Source organism: Lepidochelys olivacea, assembly GCF_965140295.1.
Source record: "Lepidochelys olivacea isolate rLepOli2 genome assembly, chromosome: 9".
NCBI lineage: Eukaryota > Metazoa > Chordata > Testudines > Cheloniidae > Lepidochelys > Lepidochelys olivacea.
Window position 1 is genome coordinate 15,378,453 of NC_140419.1, and position 20,144 is coordinate 15,398,596.

General features: G+C 41.3%; 1 protein-coding gene and 1 long non-coding RNA gene across 2 annotated transcripts; both read left to right on the forward strand.

The window, feature by feature from the left end:
* The first annotated feature begins 472 nt into the window (after window positions 1-472).
* On the forward strand, window positions 473-14,287 carry TNFSF10 (TNF superfamily member 10). The gene is made up of 5 exons (XM_084638584.1): window positions 473-2,222; window positions 6,439-6,591; window positions 8,489-8,534; window positions 9,362-9,454; window positions 10,142-14,287. Exons 1-5 carry the CDS (start codon window positions 2,097-2,099, stop codon window positions 10,591-10,593), a joined length of 870 nt encoding a protein of 289 aa, XP_084494710.1. The 5' UTR covers window positions 473-2,096; the 3' UTR covers window positions 10,594-14,287.
* A 78-nt stretch (window positions 14,288-14,365) lies between these two features.
* LOC311526707 lies at window positions 14,366-19,295 on the forward strand. Its single transcript, XR_014713109.1, has 3 exons — window positions 14,366-15,770; window positions 17,099-17,198; window positions 18,964-19,295. It is a non-coding gene; the product is annotated as an uncharacterized lncRNA (long non-coding RNA).
* The last annotated feature ends 849 nt before the right edge of the window (window positions 19,296-20,144 follow it).

The window sequence follows — 20,144 nt, forward strand, 5'->3', positions numbered from 1 at the left end:
AGAGAAGTTGGAGGGGAAAGAGAAGACATGCTTCCCCCCACACACACCCCTCCACACACAGACTATGGTGGCTCCATCATCTATGAGAGAACTAGTAGCAGCAGATGCTTTGGTAAACACATATAAACAAAAGCTCTTGGAAATCGTGTTTTGTTTTATCTTTTTAAAGTGAATTTAGTGCTTGTGAGGGACAGCCCTGGAGACTAGAGTGCAAATAGGCACAATAGCCATATCAGCTTGCCCACAGAACTCAGCCAAAGTACCAAAACCCGGACCTGAAGGAACCAACTTTAGTGGTAGAAGGGGAGTCTTCTCTACTGAGCCTGCCAGCAAGGCAGGGATGGAGGAGTGTCGGGAGGAAATGAAGAAGGGAGGCAGTGCTGTCAACTTTCATTTATCATAAGTCTCATGATATTTGATGTTGCTCTTAAAGCCCCAGATTCTGGAGTCAGGTGATTATGTAAGAATCTCATATTTCATATAAAAAGTGAAGAGTTTCTAGACTGGAGATTTTCTAAAGTGCCTAAATCCCTTAAATACAAATCCTACTGAAAGTCAGTGAGTCTTGTGATCCTAAATTGCTGAGGGGCTTTTGAAAATCTCCTGCTTGGCTCTCACGGTTGTGGACAAAGGAAAGCTAAAGGCTCAAAAAGCAGGCAGCACATGAAAAGAATCAAAATTGCTTGGGGCAGGCAAGACTGATTTGGGAGGGAACTAATAGCCAGTGGGGTGGTCTCAATCCACCAGCAAGCTGACTGGAATCACCAACTCTACAGGTATCAGAGGGGTAGCCGTGTTAGTCTGTATCCACAAAAACAATGAGGAATCCGGTGGCACCTTAAAGACTAACGGATTTATTTGGGCATAAGAAGACATCTGAAGAAGTGGGTTTTTTACCCACAAAAGCTTATGCCCAAATAAATCCATTAGTCTTTAAGGTGCCAGTCAACGCTACAGGTAAAGGCTATCTTACAGGAGAACCTCAGTAAGGCCAGGAATCTCCATGAATGTCAATTCCACATGTCAATTCCTACATACTGTTCTTTCAAGAGGTCTTCATCTTCTTGAAGCTCCAAGAAATCTTGTGGAATTCAGAGCTTATGGCTTGGGCATTTGCACAGAAGCCCAGTTTCTTAGGAGTCATGTTCCAATGGCTCTCTAATGGCAGCTGCCCAAAAATGCCCCTCAAAGAATAGTCCAATGTGAGGAGGGGAAACCCAGGGTAAGTTCAGGAGGGCAAAGTCAGCAATATCTTACACTGCACACTCTCCGCAGGTTGAAGGTAGAATGATGCTGTGAAGGGTCCTTACCCTCCCCCACATCCATTTCCCCTCAGCCCTGTCCCCAGATCATACTGCCAGCAGAGGCTGCCAGGCAGCTGAGAACCACTGCTGCTCCCCTTCCGTGAAGGACCTTTTTTCAGTACCTTCTTTTTCCAACCTACCCTGTGGTTTTTTTTTGAAGGGAGGGGGAAGAGGGGATTTGGCCTTGCAACATGGAGGAGAACAGCATCTTGATGTTGCTTTTTTATTGCATTTTCAATACACCTAAGAGTCTAATTCTGACCTCACTCCCTCTGATGTAAATCTGGCACAACTCCATTGAACTCAATGGGGTTAGGCAGGTGTAAAACTGGTGAGCCAAGCGAATCAGGCTCTGTATTAGCATGTGGCAGAAATTATAGCTTTACAAGGAACAAAGGAACAAGGTTGCTCAAAGGCGTAGCTATTCACAAGCTATTTAAATGATATTCACCCCCCAGTCTGTTTTCCAGCAGCATTGCCTATACAGCAAAGAAAGCAGAGCTCAAGGACAGACCGGTTTTGCAAACACGAAAGCTGGATTTTTGTGGCTGTACTTTTTTCATGTGCAGACTTTAGGATTGTTGTTGTTGTGCCGTCTCCCCCCTTCCCCCTCCCTATTTCCTGGAGAGCAGCCAGCAGGGAAATCCTCTAAGGGGGGTGGACGAGAGACAAAGTCTACAGCCCTGCTCAACCAGGAAGAGCTCCACCTCAAACAAAGCCAACAATAACAACCGCCCTTGCCTTGCTGGCTCTCCCAGTCTTGTGGGTCTTCCCTGTGCGCGCACAGCCACCATGATGCTGCCGACGGCTGGCCCCAGCGCCGGCCAGACCTGTGGGCTCGTGCTGATCTCCGCTGTGCTGCTGCAATCCATTTGCGTGGCGGTGACTTTCCTTTACTTCACTAATGAGCTGAAACAGGTGCGTACCACGGCGGTGAGCCAGGGGGTCGGATCCAGCGCGGCTCCATCTGCAGGCTGATTTGGCCTCCTTCTCTCCCTGTCTCGCTCTCGCTGCAGATCTGTTCGGGGGTGGGGCGGGATGCGTCGGGTATGCCCCTTGTCCTGTTCAAAGGAAGGTTGGAGGGGCTCATGCACGAGTGATCCTATTCCCGCTGACGGCAGTGGCAACACCCCCAGCGTTTACAGGGAGCAGGACTGGGCCCTAGGTGAACGGTAGTTTGGCAATGTTTATTTTAGCAGGAAAGCCTTAGCGATTCAGAGCTTTTGCTTTCATTGTGGGAGAAATGGGTTAGGCTGGGTGGGCTTGTTTTGCTGCTTGGCGGGGCTTGTTTGCTCTGTGTGCGGAATACAAAGGCCACGAAAAGAGAAGTTTTTTAAAACTCACCGTATATTTCTATTTCCCCGCCGAAGCAGAAAGGTGCTTTTCGTTAATGTTCCAAAGTTGCTCTTTCCTCGCTCCGGTTGGTGCCTGCTCGGCACTGCCGGACACGGGCCGTGCTCGGGGCTAGAAGGGGAGTCAGCTTTCTCACCCGAATAGTCACCCAGGCTTAAAAACAACCCCAACGGCAATACTTCGCTTTCAGACAGTGACTAATCCTGATAGAATCTCAGGCCGACCACAAGCTGATCCTTGCCCCCCACGCGGAGAGCTGGGGGAATGTCTGTGTAGTGGGCTGTGTTTTGCACTCCCTGCAACCAAAGGTTCATATCCTGGAAGCATCAGCTCAGCCATTTACCTTTTCTTAAGTAGGTAATCGAAGTTCCACGCAATGTTGGGCGGGTTGACTTTGGCACAAGACTTTAAAAACCAGGGTCCTCTATGGACATTCATGACCCCAGGGCAGTTCTGCAGGGGTAGTGGGTTTGTCCATCCACGTTTCCTATCCTGCCATCTCTACTATACTGTGCTGTCCCATCTGGGTGCTCTCCCTAACTCCAGAGGTGGCTACACTCAAGCAGCATTCTACGTCTATCATTTCTGTAGGGTTTTGAGATCCTTGTATTTTAAAGGTGCTGTATAAATATAAAATATTATTGCAACCCTTGAATTTACCACCTGCAAAATTTAGTAGTACTCTACTCACAGCTTCTTTTGAGATGGCTCAATCAGATGGTTTGGGAAATTCTTATCTGATGATTTGCACCATTCTACAATCCGTACCAGACTTCCTGAGTGGATAAAACTGGGGACCTGTCTGCTGAGTTTGTTGCTCTGATAGCTTCATATCTGGTGAGATTAAGGATTTACAGAAACATCACATTTGTCTTAAGAAAATAGGTTACACTGTTCTGGTGAGTACCCAAAGTTGTTCCAACCCTCATATACTTGGTTCAAAGTTCTTTGTTATCAAACTTTTGAACATGAGCAATTAGTAAACACAGCACCTTCACCTAGTTGCTTTTCCTCCAAATAGGTATGGTTTGAACTTTTGAAAGGGTACTCTACTAGCCCAAATAAACCACCTCCAACAATTTGTACCTCAGATATAGCTCTTATGATTGCAGGAGAATAACTAACCCCTTTGTGGTGTGAAGGCGAGCTCCCCTCACCTTGAAGGGAATTTCTGTTGGGCTGAAAATAGCCTAGGTATCTGCATAATTATATTACATGGTGTCTCTATTACATGTCCTTTTTGTTCTCCTACACACAGATGTAAGGCACTGCTATATTAGAACTGTAAATACAGTTTGTTACCTTTATTGTACATGTGGGTTATGATTAGTGATATTTATTAGTGAGCCTGGTCCCTCTTTTCCCTTCTTTTTGCCGTTTCATAGTATCTGTATTTTGAGACTTCTGTCAAATAGTCATCACTAGCCAGGTGTCAGATCCTTTCAGCTGTCAGTACAAATTAAAAATTTTATTTAATGCTAGGTAATTTTTCTCAGTCTACATGGATAGTCATCTGATTAGCTAAATGTAACCATCTGTTGTTCCTAAAATGGATAAAGCTTTTTGAACAGCCTAGTTTGGCTTATGGGAGGGGAGTGTTGAAAAGCAGTGACAGACTTAGGATGCACGGTAGAGTTGATTACACATCCAGGATATAGGACAGTGAAGAAAATAGACTTCATTGACTTTAAAAGCATAATCCAGATGTTGCCCTTAGATAATGGATGACCTTGTAGAAATATTTCACTAATAATGCTCCATTTAACATTTCTGTGACACCTTCCCTCAATGGATCTCAAAGTGCTGTACAAATATCATTTGATTAAGCCTCATAACGTCCTGTGCCTCCATTTCCTTAACCTCTAAAATGCGAATATTAATACTTCCCTGCCACATTCGTGTTTGCAGAGTGCATTAAACTCTGTGGGTGCAAGTTGCTGCAGCAATGCCAGGTACTAGTACAGTAAAGTTTTCTCAGGGGCTAGGTGTGTGACAAGTAAGCAAAAAGCAGTACTGTTTGCTTCCAGGTTGAAGAGCAAAGTTTTGAAGTGCCCTCTCCTTTCCTGGTCCCTAGATCTGGTAGGAGAGTGGTTTGGTAAGGGCTGGTCTACACACAAGTTTGGTACCAATTTAATTAAATTGGTTTAAAAACCAATCCCTTAGCATGGATGCAGTTGCACTAGTATAAAGGTGCTTATATCTGTATAGCTTATTTCCATCAATTTAAGTAACGTTCCCAAAGTAAGAAATCTTATATTAATAATACTTCCCTATTCTGCAGTAATGATCCAGAAGCCTGTAGGGATACTCCTGTCAGTCAGAGCATTTTGCATCAATGATTATAGAATACGGTAGTATTTTTAAACATAAGGGAATGCTCTGTAGATGCTGCTGCACAAAGGTCAGGAGCTTCAGGTTAAGTGAGGTCAGATTTGTAGGGTCAGATGGGTGAATTCTCTCCATCCTGCTAAAGCGGGAAATCTGTGGCTTGCCTCCTTTGTTTTCAAGCAGACAGGACAGGATGGGAATGGTGGGGGGAGGGGTCAAGAACAGTCCTCCTGGTTCTCTGATGCTGAATGTTCCAAGCTTGAAGGATAGTTGAAACTGTGACATGTTAAGTAAATTAACATCCAGAGGCAGCAAATTAACAAACAAACAAACAAAAAAATCCTTTAAGATAGGAATGGTTGAAGTTAAACTATTAAATCAAGAAGAAGAAGCCCGTCTGAATGCTTTGTATGTTCACTGGTTTCTTTCCTTTCCAAACTTTACTGGCATACAGGTTTTAACAGGGGTTGTGGATGATGATGATGATGATGAATCACTGAGTTCTGTAAATTTACGGGAGTTCTCTCTAGGCTGCTTAGGTTACTGTGTTCTTGCATTAAGCAACAAATGCCAGCTTCAGTTTTGATAATGGGTTATTATTATCCCCTGCAGAAGCAGCAGAGCTTGAGGAAGGGTTTTGTTGTTCACTCTATTCTTTATTATTTTAAACTATTGAAACTACTACTTTTAAACTATACCTAGGAAAGTTATTCCTGACCACAGTGAAGACGTTGGGACTTTTGCCATTGACTTGAGTGGGGCCCTGATTTCACTCTCTCTTTACACCTCAGAAGAAGGAATGATCTCTTTAGATAGCTGAATGATGTAGAGAAGGGCCCAAGTCACAAGACTGAGATGTGGAATCAGATCAGAGTGCCTGCTTCCTCAAAATTCATAGGGAAGGGGTTTGGAATGTGGTCTTCTAGCCCCCTTCCATTATAGAAAATGCCCCAAGCTGCAAGATTTGAATCTGGGGTGGAATTTGTCCAAAGTGCAGACATGGGGAGTGGGTTAGTGGCTGATGTGCGGGCTCATATTCAGTGTTAGTGGGGCAGCAGTGTCAGCTGATTTTCAGGCTTATCTTCAGTCCTCAGTGTAGGAAGATCCCTTGTGTAAAGGAACTAAATTCTAACAGTGTTAGAGCTGATAAAATAATTCTCAGCATTAGTGACGTAGATATTGCAAATGCATAAACTTATTCAGCTGAGTTCTGAATGTTCACTTTATGACCAGAGAGATAAAAATGTAAGTGTATTCTTGCATATCAGGTATCTGGTTGTAACTAAATAAATATGTAAAGACAGGATTAACTCTCCTTTATAAAATCATTACTTGCTGTAGCATATTGGTGTTACTTAGAACAGAAAGGGTTTTCCTAAACACAGGAGTTTTAGAAATACATCATATATCTGCACGTTAAGTGAATTAACTAGTTTATTGCCTTCTACCACAGCTCCAGGACACATATTCCAAGAGCGGCATTGCTTGTCTCACTGGGGAAGATCTCGGAACTTTCATAAGACATGTGGATCTAAATGAAAATGAAGAAAGAGAGAGTGACCCCTGCTGGCAAGTGAAGTGGCAACTAGGAAAGTTAATTAAAAAGGTACTTTGGAACTTTCACACAGACTAAACAGTGGAGCTTGGTTATAACAATCCAGATGATTCAGAGAGTTAAGCTCCAACTCGTGAAATAAAACGCAAATCCCAAACTGTTTCCTTGCATGTTAGTGGTCAAATTGCAATTCAGTTCAGGTATTCTGTGTCAGCCTTTTAAAATACACACACACACTAATAAATTATATATGCTTATCATTGATACTTTTTTTTTACTCTTACTTTTAACACAAATGTAATTGTGAAGAAGTTTTACTTTGAATAAGGGGTTGCCAAATTGAAAAGGATGAGAAATACTGATCTAGTAAATTAATATTGATTTAGTTATTATATGATGATGCACTGGAGGTCTGTTTTAAATAAAATATTGGCCCAAACTGAAGTCCACAGAGTTACTCCAAATGTCAGTGGTATGACTGAGAGCAGAATTTGGCTCACTATATTAACTTAGTAGGTTTCTGCAATGGGGAAAATTCATAAATATTTTTTTTTTTGCACCAGTGCAGTCCTGCAGTTATACAACATAGTTGGAAAAAGGCCCGTCACCCTGTCTGCACAACAACTTGTAAACATTGCTACCACTGGAAAGACACTTAGGATTCAGACTGTTTCCTAGAGAAGCAACTGCTGCATATGCATATAGTAGCTGTTTCCAAAATCCATATAAACACTATGCTAGAAAGAAACCTTTTGGGTCAATGAAATGCAGATCAAGAAATCCAGAGCCATTACATTCTGTAACCTCAGTATTCCTTGGATAATGGCAGTGTCTCTTACATTTCCATGGAGATGACAATGATTTTGTTGTTCTCATGGTGATATTACAATTGAGGAGCCATCATGGCTCAATGGAAACTGTATTGCTATTTCAGTGTATTCAAAATACCCTTCCCATGAGGCTGGAACCATGAGTTACACTGGAGAAATAGTGATGGCTTCAAGTGACAAAAGATTTTTGCTTAATAAACATCAAAATTACATGAAAATAAGGTGGGATCTGATTAAAACCTCAAGAAAGCCAGGAAATTTTCACAAGAGTCTTAGTCCAAGATATTGAATGTAAGTTTTGTGATAGACTGACTGAGAGCAAGGTATGAGATTTACTACAGTACCGAAGGGTATGCCTACACTGTCCATGTTACAGCATGGCTGAGGTAGCACCGTGACATGGGCAGCGTAGTCACGTTTTATCGCCGGGGGAGAGCTCTCCCGGTGATCAAAAATAACCACCCTGAATGAGGGGTGGTAGCTTTATCGCCGGAAGCCATGTAAAGCACTGTCTATACTGGCATTTTCAGTGCTAAAACTTTTGTCGCTCAGGGGTGTGTTTTTTCACACCCCGAATGACTAAAGTGTTAGCCCTGAAAGTGGCTGTGTGTATATTCTTGCTGTTATTTATATATCAATAGTTTTGCCACTGACTCCAGGGGGCTCCTAGTGAAGACCACTGGATCTAATTCACCCCTGTTGTACCAGGGTTAATCTGGAGTATCCCCAGTGAATTACTCCACAACCAAATTACTCCAGATCCACATTGGAGTAATTGCAAGCAGAATCTGATGCCATGAACTCTATATTTCCTCTTACTGAGTGCCAGATTTTCCAAAGAACTTTAACACTCAATTGGATGAGCTCCGTTGCAATTTGGCCCCAGATATTTAAAATTATTGCAAAACAGTTTGCTGTGAGAAATTAATGATACAGTTTCCTTTTGATGTCCGCCTTTATTTACAAATAGAAATAAAATTTGCTTGATGGTCAAATGTTGGAGTTTGCTCAGTTATGTGGTATATAAGAGTATGTGGAATAGTTGTGTTTCTGGCATCTTTGTCACTGCTCTACTGATTTCCCAGAAAGAAAACGGTTTTCTTTACGTGTGTTTGCAGATGATATCAAGAAACTATGAGGAAAACATTTCATCTGCGGTGAAAGGTATTTTTAATGTAACACATTTATTTAGCACATAAAAAAGAAAAACTGTGATGGTAGCAGATGTGCAGTGGTTCCATACATGTTTTCCAGTTGTAGAGAATAGTTCCTAATTTCTTACTCAGTTGTCCAGTTCTTCTGCAGCAAAGCATGGGAAATGAGTAGCTGTTGGTATTATTTTAAGAGCCATATTAAGCTGTCAGAAAATGTGGTCAAGGTATTAGAACATGGAACCAGGTTTCAGGAAAAGCGCCTGGCTTCTGTTCTTGTCTCTGATTCAGGGATTTTATGCTATTTATTTAACCTCTCTGTGCTTCAGAGAACAAATAGTACTTTGTTGTTGTGCAGCTATATTAATTAAGGATTGGGCACAGCTCTCCTCTGAAACTGATGCAGGGCCTTACACCCCAGGAGGACTATCAGGAAGCATTCTGGCTCAAGAAGTCAGAGGAAATTTTGCTTGAGTAAAGACTACAGAATTTGTCCTTAAAAGATATTTAGCCTTTCCATGAGCACATACTTATTTTTAGTATAGGGTGTTTGGGCACTGTTTTTTTTTGTGGGGGGAGAGGAGGGACACGACATATAGAAGGCTTAAAAAGGCATTTCAAAGAGAGTATGGGAAGTTCTGAGAAATTTTGACCATATCAACCATTACACTTCAATCTCTCATTGACTTGGTCAAATAAAATATTTTGACAAACACATAAATCCTCAAATACTGTCAATTTAGTAATTAGACAGTCACATATTTCCATGGAGATAACAATGGCTTTGTTGTTTGGTTATTTCTCATCTTCATGTAACTGAAATTTTTCTAACTCTTCCAGGAACTGAAGAACAGGGATCTCAGCACCATGGACACAGAATAGCAGCTCACTTAACTGGAAGCCGCAATAAGAAGAGCTCTCTATCCACATCAAGTAAGATATTTTGCTATATTGATAAAGGAAGAAAACGGATACCAACTAGGGAAAGATCACTGAATGTGTGTGCTTTGCAATTTTCCAGAAATGAATATTGACTGCTGATTATTCTAGGCACCCTTTTCTGCTTGTTTCTCAGGGACTTAATGACATTTTTTGGCCAGAAAACAGGGAAGGTTTTAAAAAAAATAAAAGATTTTCTGGTTTTGGTCGGAATAATTCTTCAGCTCACTCTGGTTGTAGTATCAACCCCATTCAACTTGGGATCTATGGTGCACCTTCCTTTTATATCTTTAGTTGTTTTTTTTAATTAAAATTCCCTCTTCCTAACTTTGTCTATCCCCTTTGCAGTGTCTTTTTGGAGAAAGATATGTGTATAAGGGCCTAGAAGCTATGGTGAAAGGCACATCATAAAAAAATAGAACAGACTATTACTTCCCTTACACTTCTCAAGGCGGTGGAGTACTCAAGTGCTCTCCCATCGCATCGATTGCAGCAGTGCTGATCTACCAGCAAGTGAAGACATACCTTTTAAGAGAGGTTGGGCCATCTGAAGCAGGATCTGGCCCATTGCTCTTATTTAGTTTTTGAAAAACAGTCACATCAGCTAAGAGACAGTGGACTTTGTTGCACACAGCATTATTTAGCTCTATATTCTTATCTATTTTTTTCCCCCTCGAATAGATTTCTCATCCAGAAGAGGTGTTGGGCAGAAAATAAATACCTGGGAACCCTCAAGGAAAGACCATTCATTCCTCTATAATGTGGAGTTGAAAAATGGGGAGTTAATCATACCCAGAACAGGGTTTTATTACATCTACTCTCAAACTTACTTTCGATTCCGTGAACCTGAGAACGAGGATTCAGAATCAGATCTGTTAGCACAAATCAGAAACCCTAAGCAAATGGTCCAGTATGTTTACAAACTGACAACATATCCAGAGCCTATCCTGCTCATGAAAAGTGCAAGAACTAGCTGCTGGTCTAAAAAGGCAGAATATGGACTTTATTCCATATATCAAGGTGGAGTATTTCAGCTGAAAAGGGATGATAGGATTTTTGTCTCTGTCAGTAATGAGGACATGGTTGACATGGACAAAGAAGCAAGTTTTTTTGGAGCCTTTTTGATCAGCTAAATGATTAACAGAAAACCAGACTCCCAAAGGAAATCATTTTTTTAATTCTGTAATCTAAGGTGGCAGAGAGGGGAGGAAGCCACTGTGACAATACAGTGACTTCAAAGCAACAGTGACAACCCAAGAATCCCAACTGTGAATTCATCCTGTGAAAGGTTTCATTGCTCTGAGAAATGATCGCAACAGATCATAATATGGAAGAGCAGCAGGTGGCTGCAGCTGCATATGACTGTGCCTTGTATAACAGCACAGCAGATCCCGAAACATGCTAGTGGTCTAGGGCTTGCCTGGATTTTAACGTGTCAAAGATGAATAGCTTTGGCTAGGACCGGATCAAGTGCAGGCAGGCACTATCCAAGGTTCCTCATGCCACTCTACCAAAGCATCTCAAAACCTCATTTGTGGCAGTCCCTCTGCAGGAACGGTGGATTTGCATAGGGACAAGATGGAGACAATCGACTTGTAGAGGGGATTCGATTGAGGCTGGAAAATGGATTTTATCATGAACGACACTTTGGACCCTATCCTGCTGACTCTTTCTCCCGTGAGTAATCTTTACATGAGCAGAAGTCCCTCTGATGCCAGTTGGACTACACTCTTGAGAATAAGGTTTGCAGGATCAGGCCCTATGTTTGAATCTTAGATTTCCTAAAATGAAAGGCTAGCAAACAATTAAACTACAGTAGCATTTAAGCACATACTTAACTTTATTTTCCACTGAATGCATCCGATGAAGTGAGCTACAGCTCACGAAAGCTTATGCTCAAATAAATTTGTCAGCCTCTAAGGTGCCACAAGTCCTTCTTTTCTCTTTGCGAATACAGACTAACACGGCTGCTACTCTGAAACCTATACTTAACTTTGACATGCAAGTACTCCATTTGAAATCAATGGGATACTCATGTGCTTAAAGTTAAACATGTGCTTAAGTGCTGCCTGGGATCACAGCCTGGTTATTTTTGTCTTCATTTGGATGTTGCATAGATGACAGAAAAATGAAGTGGCACAGCAGAGCCATTGAAATCAGTAAGTCAATACTCTGAGTTCCCAGTACATTTTGATAATCCCTGCTTAGTTGACTAACATTGTACTGCAGAGATTTCACCACACTTACAGCATGTTCAAATATGGATTCACTCTATACTTACTGAAAATTTGATCCAGAACCCAAGTGTTTTCCTTTAAATGTTGCATTCAGAGGACTACATTATTTGTCTCACATCAAGCATGACATGACGTGGTTCTTTCATGTTGATTGGCTTGATGCCATGGAACATGATGTGATGCAGAATAATTAGCTTGGATTTGAAGGAGAACATTCTCATTCCTGGAGAGGATACGTGACTATCTCTGCTTCAGCATGGGCTGATTTTAGCTAATACTGTTTAGATTTTTGTTTTATTTGCAGGGTTGTGTGGGGACGACATAGCATTTATTTTTCTACCTGGACTGAATATTAGATTGGTTAGCTGTAAGATTAGAACTGGTTTTCAAAAGTTAAAGTTCTGTTAAGAAATAGGCAGGAGAGCCAGATCTTCGGGTAGCGTACAACAGTCAGCACCATTCCAGTGACTTTAGTGGAGCTGCACCAATTTACACCAGCTACAGATCTAGCCCAGGAAAGACCATATATTTCTGAAAGAAAGAGGGAGTGAAAGGCAAGTGGGGCAAGGAAGTCATATGGACCAAATTCTCTGCAGATGTAAATCAAAATAAACAGAATTAAGCCAGTAGAGAATTTGGCCCTATATTTTTTGATATAATAAGCTTGCCTCAGGAGTCATAAAATGAAGAAAGTCGGCAAACGGCCTTACTTTGTCCATGGCTTACAGGAAAGACAGGTGTACCCTTCACCCTACTACCTTCTTGATGGCAAACAGGGAATGAATGTGCGTCAGTCGCCTCACTTGCCTTGTCTATATACATCAGAAAGGTAGGCACGCCAGTCACTCTAGTTACCTTACCTGTGAACAGCAAGAAAAGAACTGACAGCAATCTCTTTGTTTTGACTGGTGAGAAGAAAAAAGCACAAGCAGGTTGAGATTCGAAACCATTATTCCAGTCTGTGTTTCCTGTTTCTACGCGGAGGAAAATATGTTATTTTCAACAGTAACCAATTCTGTGAATTGCTCCAGCGCTTACTGGAGAAGCTGGCTTTGCGGTGCAGTCATGTCTCCTATACGTTATATATTTTTCTCAGCTAGTCCTTTGAAGCATTATCTAAGAATTCTCCAAGTCCAGACCACAGAGTTTTTAGCTTTATTTGGTGGCTTCCTAATCTTGAATACAGTATGAATTTGCACTAGTTTCACGCTGGTCACCACTGACTTTGATTGAACTGCTCCTGATTTACACTGGTGTAGATACTTCGGGTCTATCTAGTTAAGCGTGGGCCAGATTTTGCTGCCCTTACTCATATTACATAATACTTTAGGTCCCAATCTTGTAATGGGAGTACTCTTAGTGCATAAAGTTAAGCCTGAGTGTAGGTGTTTCCATGAGCGAGGTCTTACTTTGCAAGTTGGTCCATTGATTTTCAATGAAATTGTTTGTGGAGTAAGGACTTGACCCTGCTCCCATTCAGATCAGTGCAAAAAACTTCATGGGGCAGGACCAACCCCTTAGATATTATTCAGTGAGAGGAAGGCCAGCATAATCTGATCCTATCCGATTAGGATATACTGTGTTTATTTTTCACAAAACTGACTAATTTTCAAACTACAGAGTTCAGTTTTTAGCTTAATAAATTTTCAAAAGAAAATTATTTCCAGACAACTTTTATCCAAATTTTCTTCCCAGTTCTAATTTTTGATTCAGCTGACACAGTGCTCTTACTTAATACAAGAGTAGTACAAGACTGCATTAAACAGCTCCCTCCAGATCTAGTTTCTGTCCCTGATTCTTCAAAGTCTTATATATGTACTTCACTTTACAAACTGAGTAGTCCCATAGACTTCATTTCCTGAATCAGGCTCATATTATTTAACTCCTCAGCAACATACTCAACTACAAGCATACAAATAAAATAATGGGGTTTTTTCAAAGTCCAGTTATTTTAGGTGCTTGTTTTTTTTAAAAAAATTCTTAACTGTGAGAGAATTTCAGATATATTAGTTGTAGCCTAAAAGTGAAAACCATACGTATGATTAAGAAAAAGTCTATAGAGCTCAGAGAGACACAGATGGAAAAGAATTGGGAAGAAGCCATAGGGGCTGTGCACAAATTCATAGCTGACAGTAACTTAAGACAGATAGTAGTATCTACTACACACAGATGTTTTTCATCACTTTGTCTCTGCAACTTGATATATAATAATGGGCCCAATTTTATTTAGGAAGTGCTCCCAGGCATTTCCAACCTTTTTCCTCTCCATATGTACACATTTTTATGTCACTCCATTCTGGGAGAATATATGTAGCACAACAGGGAGTAGACTGAATAATTGTATTTTATTTCCCAGTAATCCAAAGACACACAGCCTGGTGAAAAACTAACGAGCAATATCTGACAAGGACTCATTTGAAGACAAATAGATGTATTTACTATTTCTGTGTGTGGATTCACTCTCTCATTCCCCCAGCCTCGTTACCCTCTTGACTTTCAACGGTAAATGTAGCAAATAGTTCTTTGTGTTCATTGTGCGTGTGCAGCTGCAATAACACTAACTTTTCGATAAAAAAATTGTAATTTTTGTACATACTTTTTATATAAAATGTTTTTAGTAAATGCTTATTTTGTCTTTTAATTATTACTCTTGTTCTTTTAAGGCTGCCATAACAACATCTCACTTAATCTGATATCTTGACCGTGAGATATGTATGGGCCTGATCCAATTCTCAGTGAAGTCAGAGAGTGAGTTCTCTGTTGACTTCAGTGCAAGGCCCATAATGCATGTAATTTTGCAATATCGTGACATGAGGAAGTTGCTTCCTGATCCCAGCTGGTAATCCCTGAAGCACTGGATTGAAGAAAATTGAAAATCCTTGTTAAGCCAGAGACTGTACGGTATTGAGAGCCTTTCTGGAGTGTCTCATCACCTTCCTGAAATAGGCCCATAATTTTAGCCGTAGTTATAAACAGAGACTCTGTTCTTAGTCATATAAACATCTAACCCTTTCTGTTACCAGACTGCAGCAGGGGACCCACTGAACTCATAGGACAGATTGTCCGTGGTCCTTGAACAGCATGTTGAGAGGGAGAAGGTGGACAGGAGCTCTTCAAAAGGGCAATGACAATTGTAACCCCAAATTTAAGGGGAGCACAGAGGACTTCTCAGCCCATGTGTCCCCATGAGCAGACATTGCCTGAACTGGTGAAATGGTGTGGAGGAGACTGGGCTACTTCCCTCCTATCCCCACGATGTAGAATAGCACATTTGGGGAACAAAATGTGCATTTGTACTCTGTGCTGGGAAGTCGGTGAGTAAGGAAGGTACCTCCTGGAGATGCCATCCCACAACAGAGTTTCCCCTCAGCAGGCAAGATCCACACCAGCCCTACCAGGGCAGTGCCTACATAGTACAAAATATTGTTATTGCACTGTCTCCTAAAGACCTCAACCCTATGTGCCAGGCACTGTACAAACGTAACAAAGAGCTGGTCCCTGCCCCAATGAGTTTACAATCTAAGTAAATTCACCACAATGTTTGTTTTATTCCCTGTTCAAGTAAAGGACACACCTGAAACAGTGGTAGCAAGCACAGTCACAATCCTGCAAGTTGATCCATGTGCCTGGAGCTCAGCATGCATGGAGACCCCCATTAAAGCAAAAAGCAGGAGTCTGCCCAGTGGCTCATCGGGTAGCACTGGTGCCCAAGATGGAAATGACACCCACAGAACATGCCTCAAAAATATTTATTTTGTGTGGGTTCCTTTTGATTTAATTAAGGGTTCCCTCTTTGTATTGTTATGGGAAAGGATATATCAGATCAGCTAATTGACTCTCACTATACACTTCACCTTCGCCATATTAAATTACACTATTATTTATATTGCTGTAGCATCCAGATGTCCCAAACAGGCCCCACTGTTTGGTGTTGTACAAACATGTAAAGAAGCATAGGCCCCACCTGGAAGTTTTAAACCCCATGCGTGCGTTTAGGTTTAAACCAATCTCTAAATCTTAGGGATGAAGAAGAGACCTAATGTGAGGAGCAGATTATTCCACATTGCTTTAAGGTGAGATTTCTGCATCTTCCTCTAAAACATCTGATACCTGCCACTCTCAGAGAGAGGATACAGTACTGGTGGGGCCATGGTTCTAATCCAGTATGGCAATTCCTATACTCCAGAAGAGCATACACCTGAAGAGGTTACTGTCTAATTTGCCCCAGTCTCTCAAATCTGTAATATGGAAGCCTCTAATCATTTTCACTGCCCTTCTCTAGAACTTTTCTGCTTCTCTTCTGCTGCTCTGAAGATGAAATTACCAAAATTGAATGCCATATTCAGGCTTAAAAATGTACCATTAGTTTACATAGTAGCATTGAAAATAGTCTCTGTTTTGTTAACTCTCTCCTGATTAACAGAGTCTACTACCTCCATTGATTACCGCTGCACAGTGAACTCAACTTATTTATGCAGCCCACAATGTGTTACCTGTGCCGCAGGGGCCAGGTGGCAGGGTGGCAGCAGCCCAGACCCTGACCCTGGAGCCCCGCCCGCCCCAGAGCCCGGTCACACGGGGCTGGCCAGCTGCCCACCCTAGACCCCTGATGCGTGGCTGTCCTGGACCGCTGCTGTGTGGGGCCAGGCAGCAGCCCCGGACCCTGGACCTCCAACCCCTTGGGGTCAGCCGGCAGCCTCGACCCTGGACCCTGCCACACGGGGCGTGCCAGCAGCCCCAACCTCAGCCCTACCACAGTGGGCGGCAGGCAGCCTGGACCCCACCACGCAGGCCAGCCTTTAGCACACAGCTGAGCTGGGCAGCAGCTGTGTGCTAATTGGGCCCCAGGCAGGCCGCAGGGTTGAGAAACACTGGTTCTATACCAATTCCAAGATCCGTTTCCTGAGTGATTTCTAATTCAGAATCTCTCTGGGTATCTCTTTACATTAATCTCTTCTCAAATTCATATGGACAGCATGAAATTGTATCAGGAACATGACAGTAATGTTGTGTTATTGGTGATAGTCAGTGCATTGATTCCTGGTATTAGGGCTGTAATTTACAGTGTGCATCTGCTTGTCTCATTTTTATAGGCGGTTCCTATCACATTTAGCATAATTTATATTCCTTCTCTATGATGCCCATATCCCCATTCCACTGGGCCAGGGAGTCCTAAAATGTATGATATATATAGCACCAACAGCCTTAGCAACTGTTAGGGAACCATCATTTTTCACATTCTTACATGTGGAGGTAGTCACTAATGATTTTATCAGATTGGAGTCCACATCACCTATTTCTCTCAAATGTACTTTTGGTTTTGTCTGGTTAGAACTCTTTCAGATCACATTGTTCTCTTTTTTTCTATTAAACCATCTGTACTTATTCCCTATAATCACAGGGTGATGACAAAGCAAATTAACTGCAGATTTCCATTTCTGGTGAACTCAGTCAGCAAGCTACTGCTCTCTATCCAATATGAGAAACAGACAAACCAACAAGTAAGTATGGCTGGGCATGATTTATTTTCCAGTCTGAGCCTGGGCCTTTTGGCACTAATGCAACACAAGTAAAATTTAATAATAAAATACACACAAAGGCAGGTGAAGCCCTCTAGCCCTTGTCAGTGCCACCTTCAATGTGGCAAAGTTTGTTGCCTTGTGACTGCAAAGCTTTGTGGAAAGATGCTGGGCATCCCAACAATAGTCAAAACTTTCTATCTGGGAAGCCAAAGGAAGAAAATAATATTGGGTCAAATCCTGAAGTCCTTACTCTGGCAAAACTCTCATTGATGTCCATAAGAAATACAATAAAATCTTCCATTACTCTTTTACGCCATAAGTCATTTAATATAATCTCTAGATTTTTATTTAACTGAGAGTAAAAATCAATGTTGATAAATTGGAGAGGGTTCAGAGAAGAGCCACAAAAATTATTAAAAGATTAGAAAACATGCCTTATAGTGATAGACTCAAAGAACACTGTCTATTTAGCTTAAAGGGGTGAATTGATTACTGTCTATAAGTATCTACATGAAGAACAACTATTTAATAATGGTCTCTTTAGCAGAGAAAGGTATATCATGATCCAATGGCTGGAAGTTGGAGCTAAACAAATTCAGACTGGGAATAAGGCATGAATTTTTAACAGTGTAATAGACCACTGGAACAGTTTACCAAGCAACATGGTGGATTCTCCATCGTGGACAATTTTTAAATCAAGATAGGATTTTTGTTTTTGAATGATGTGCGCTAGGAATTATTTTGGGGAAGTTCTATGGCCTGTGTTATATAGGTGGTCAGAATAGATAGTTACAGTGCTCCCTTATGGCCTTGGAATTGATGAATCTATGCAGTATAGCCCTGACCAAAGAACCACAGCCTCCCTCCCTAGCTTAGTGAGTAGGAAGATAAGTGATTGAAGCATTAGTATGACATGGCCTATTAGTGTAATGGATTAAAGCACTGCAAAAAGGTAAAGTTAAATTCTACAGTAGAGTGTCACTGCTTAAATAACACCATTTCTAAGTCTTTTTGCAGATGTTTATCTCCATGTAAACAACTATGGAGTGACTCAAGGATATTCTGTTTTTTTTCATCATTATGTTAAAGTACAAAGATTTTGTTTGTTGTTAGTTATTAAATGGTTTATTAGTACTTTAAAAGCATATGTCAGATGCTACATGATTGTCTTTAAAAGAGCCCTTCCACTTGATAAAATATATAATACAAATCAAAACATATTCTGCCCTTTGATATAATCAAATATCTGCCTTTTGCTTTTCTGTGAATTGTTGTAGATATGTCATTTTTAAAAGGGAGATTTCTTCCTCCCAGTCTGTTTTCCCACTTTCTTCCTGCATCTTCCTGCAATAAAGCCACAATCATGCCATGTTCAGAACTTTCAGTGATTCCGATGACAACAAACTGTGATGTAAGAAGCAGGAATTAATACTTTATTGGATGAAAAGAAAATGGAGAAAACAACAGGGAGAAATAAATAGAAACTCTCTTGCAACCTTAACTCTAGTACTTGCTTCACAAAAGCAGCACAGATATTTTGAGAGTAAACATATTCTATGTAAATGTACACTGCTGTGGGTTTTTTAAATGTTGTGTCTCATACATCCAGTTAATGGATAGAACAGTGGAAAAACAGTGCTTGAAATAAACAAAAATTAAAAATCCATGCAATTTTAAACAGTGATGAATTAACTTTTTCCCTTTCCGGGACCAGCACTAAAAATGTTGCCCCCTGCTGTTGCAGATAAAAGGAAGTAAATAATATTTGAGATCTAAACCAGCTTCCATCAAAGTCAATGGCAAAGCTCTTTGCCACTGCACTACACAATTCCTAAAGTATATGCATGAATCAACAGAGTTGTACCTGTTTACACCAAGCCTGAATGTGGCCCAAAATCGCCAAGTGCTCAGAAGACCAGCAAGGAGATCACAGCAAACACATGACTGAACCAAACGGAAATAAAAATTGTTATAAAAAATCATCTGTGCATCCCCTTTTCTCAATCTCATATTACTGCTGCCCTGGGTCTAGCCCTGACTAGGTAACACAGTTTGAAAACCCCTTGAATCATAATATTGTTTAAGCAACAAAGGCTGGAATGCTGTTAAATCCAATGAAATTTGGTATTTATGACCCAGTCATGCCATTATGCTCTAATAAATTGGTTAGTCTCTAAGGTGCCACAAGTCCTCCTTTTCTTTTTGCCATTATTCTACATACTGCACTTCCATCAAAAATCAGTAAGAGTTCTGTGGAATGATTTCAGGATCAGGCCCATATTCAAGATCCACCGATATAGATGCATCAAAGAGGGGCTGCTGTCTGGGTACCCTTTTGTGGCCTCAGAGCAGCCTTGCAAGTGGTCCTTCGCCTTTGTTTTCCTCCTCACAAATCCATTTATCCATTCCCATCTCTTCTCTGGTTCTGCTTTATGAAATTAACATTCAAAATAAAGTTTTCGAGTCCATTCATTCTCCCAGGCCTTTCCTACCTGTTGTATCACTTCCCAAGTTTCTGTACTGGAGTCTACTCAGTCCTAACAGCCTCTGTATTCCTCCCCAGCCTGCCCGGTCTCCCTGAGAACTCTGCAAGGCCAGCAGTCCAGTTTCTTTCTGTTGCTCTTATGCTTCCTCCTCAGGTGTGCCTCCTTAGTAATCAAGGTTAGCTGGGCCCAGGCCTCTAGCCCTTAAGTTGCAAACCACCCTGGTACAAAGTGGCACAGACTTGTGGCATTAAGTCCCTAAAACACAGAGAATGTCCCTGAGCTGTGTAGCATGTCATAAGGTGATGCATAACATCTGAAAAAAATATGGATTTTTATCTATTCTATTGAATTATACTTGTATGCAACATTTTTCAAAATCAGGTATGTGCCCATCTTTCATTCCCTTTGTGCCCTAAAGAAAAGGGGATGAGTTAACTAT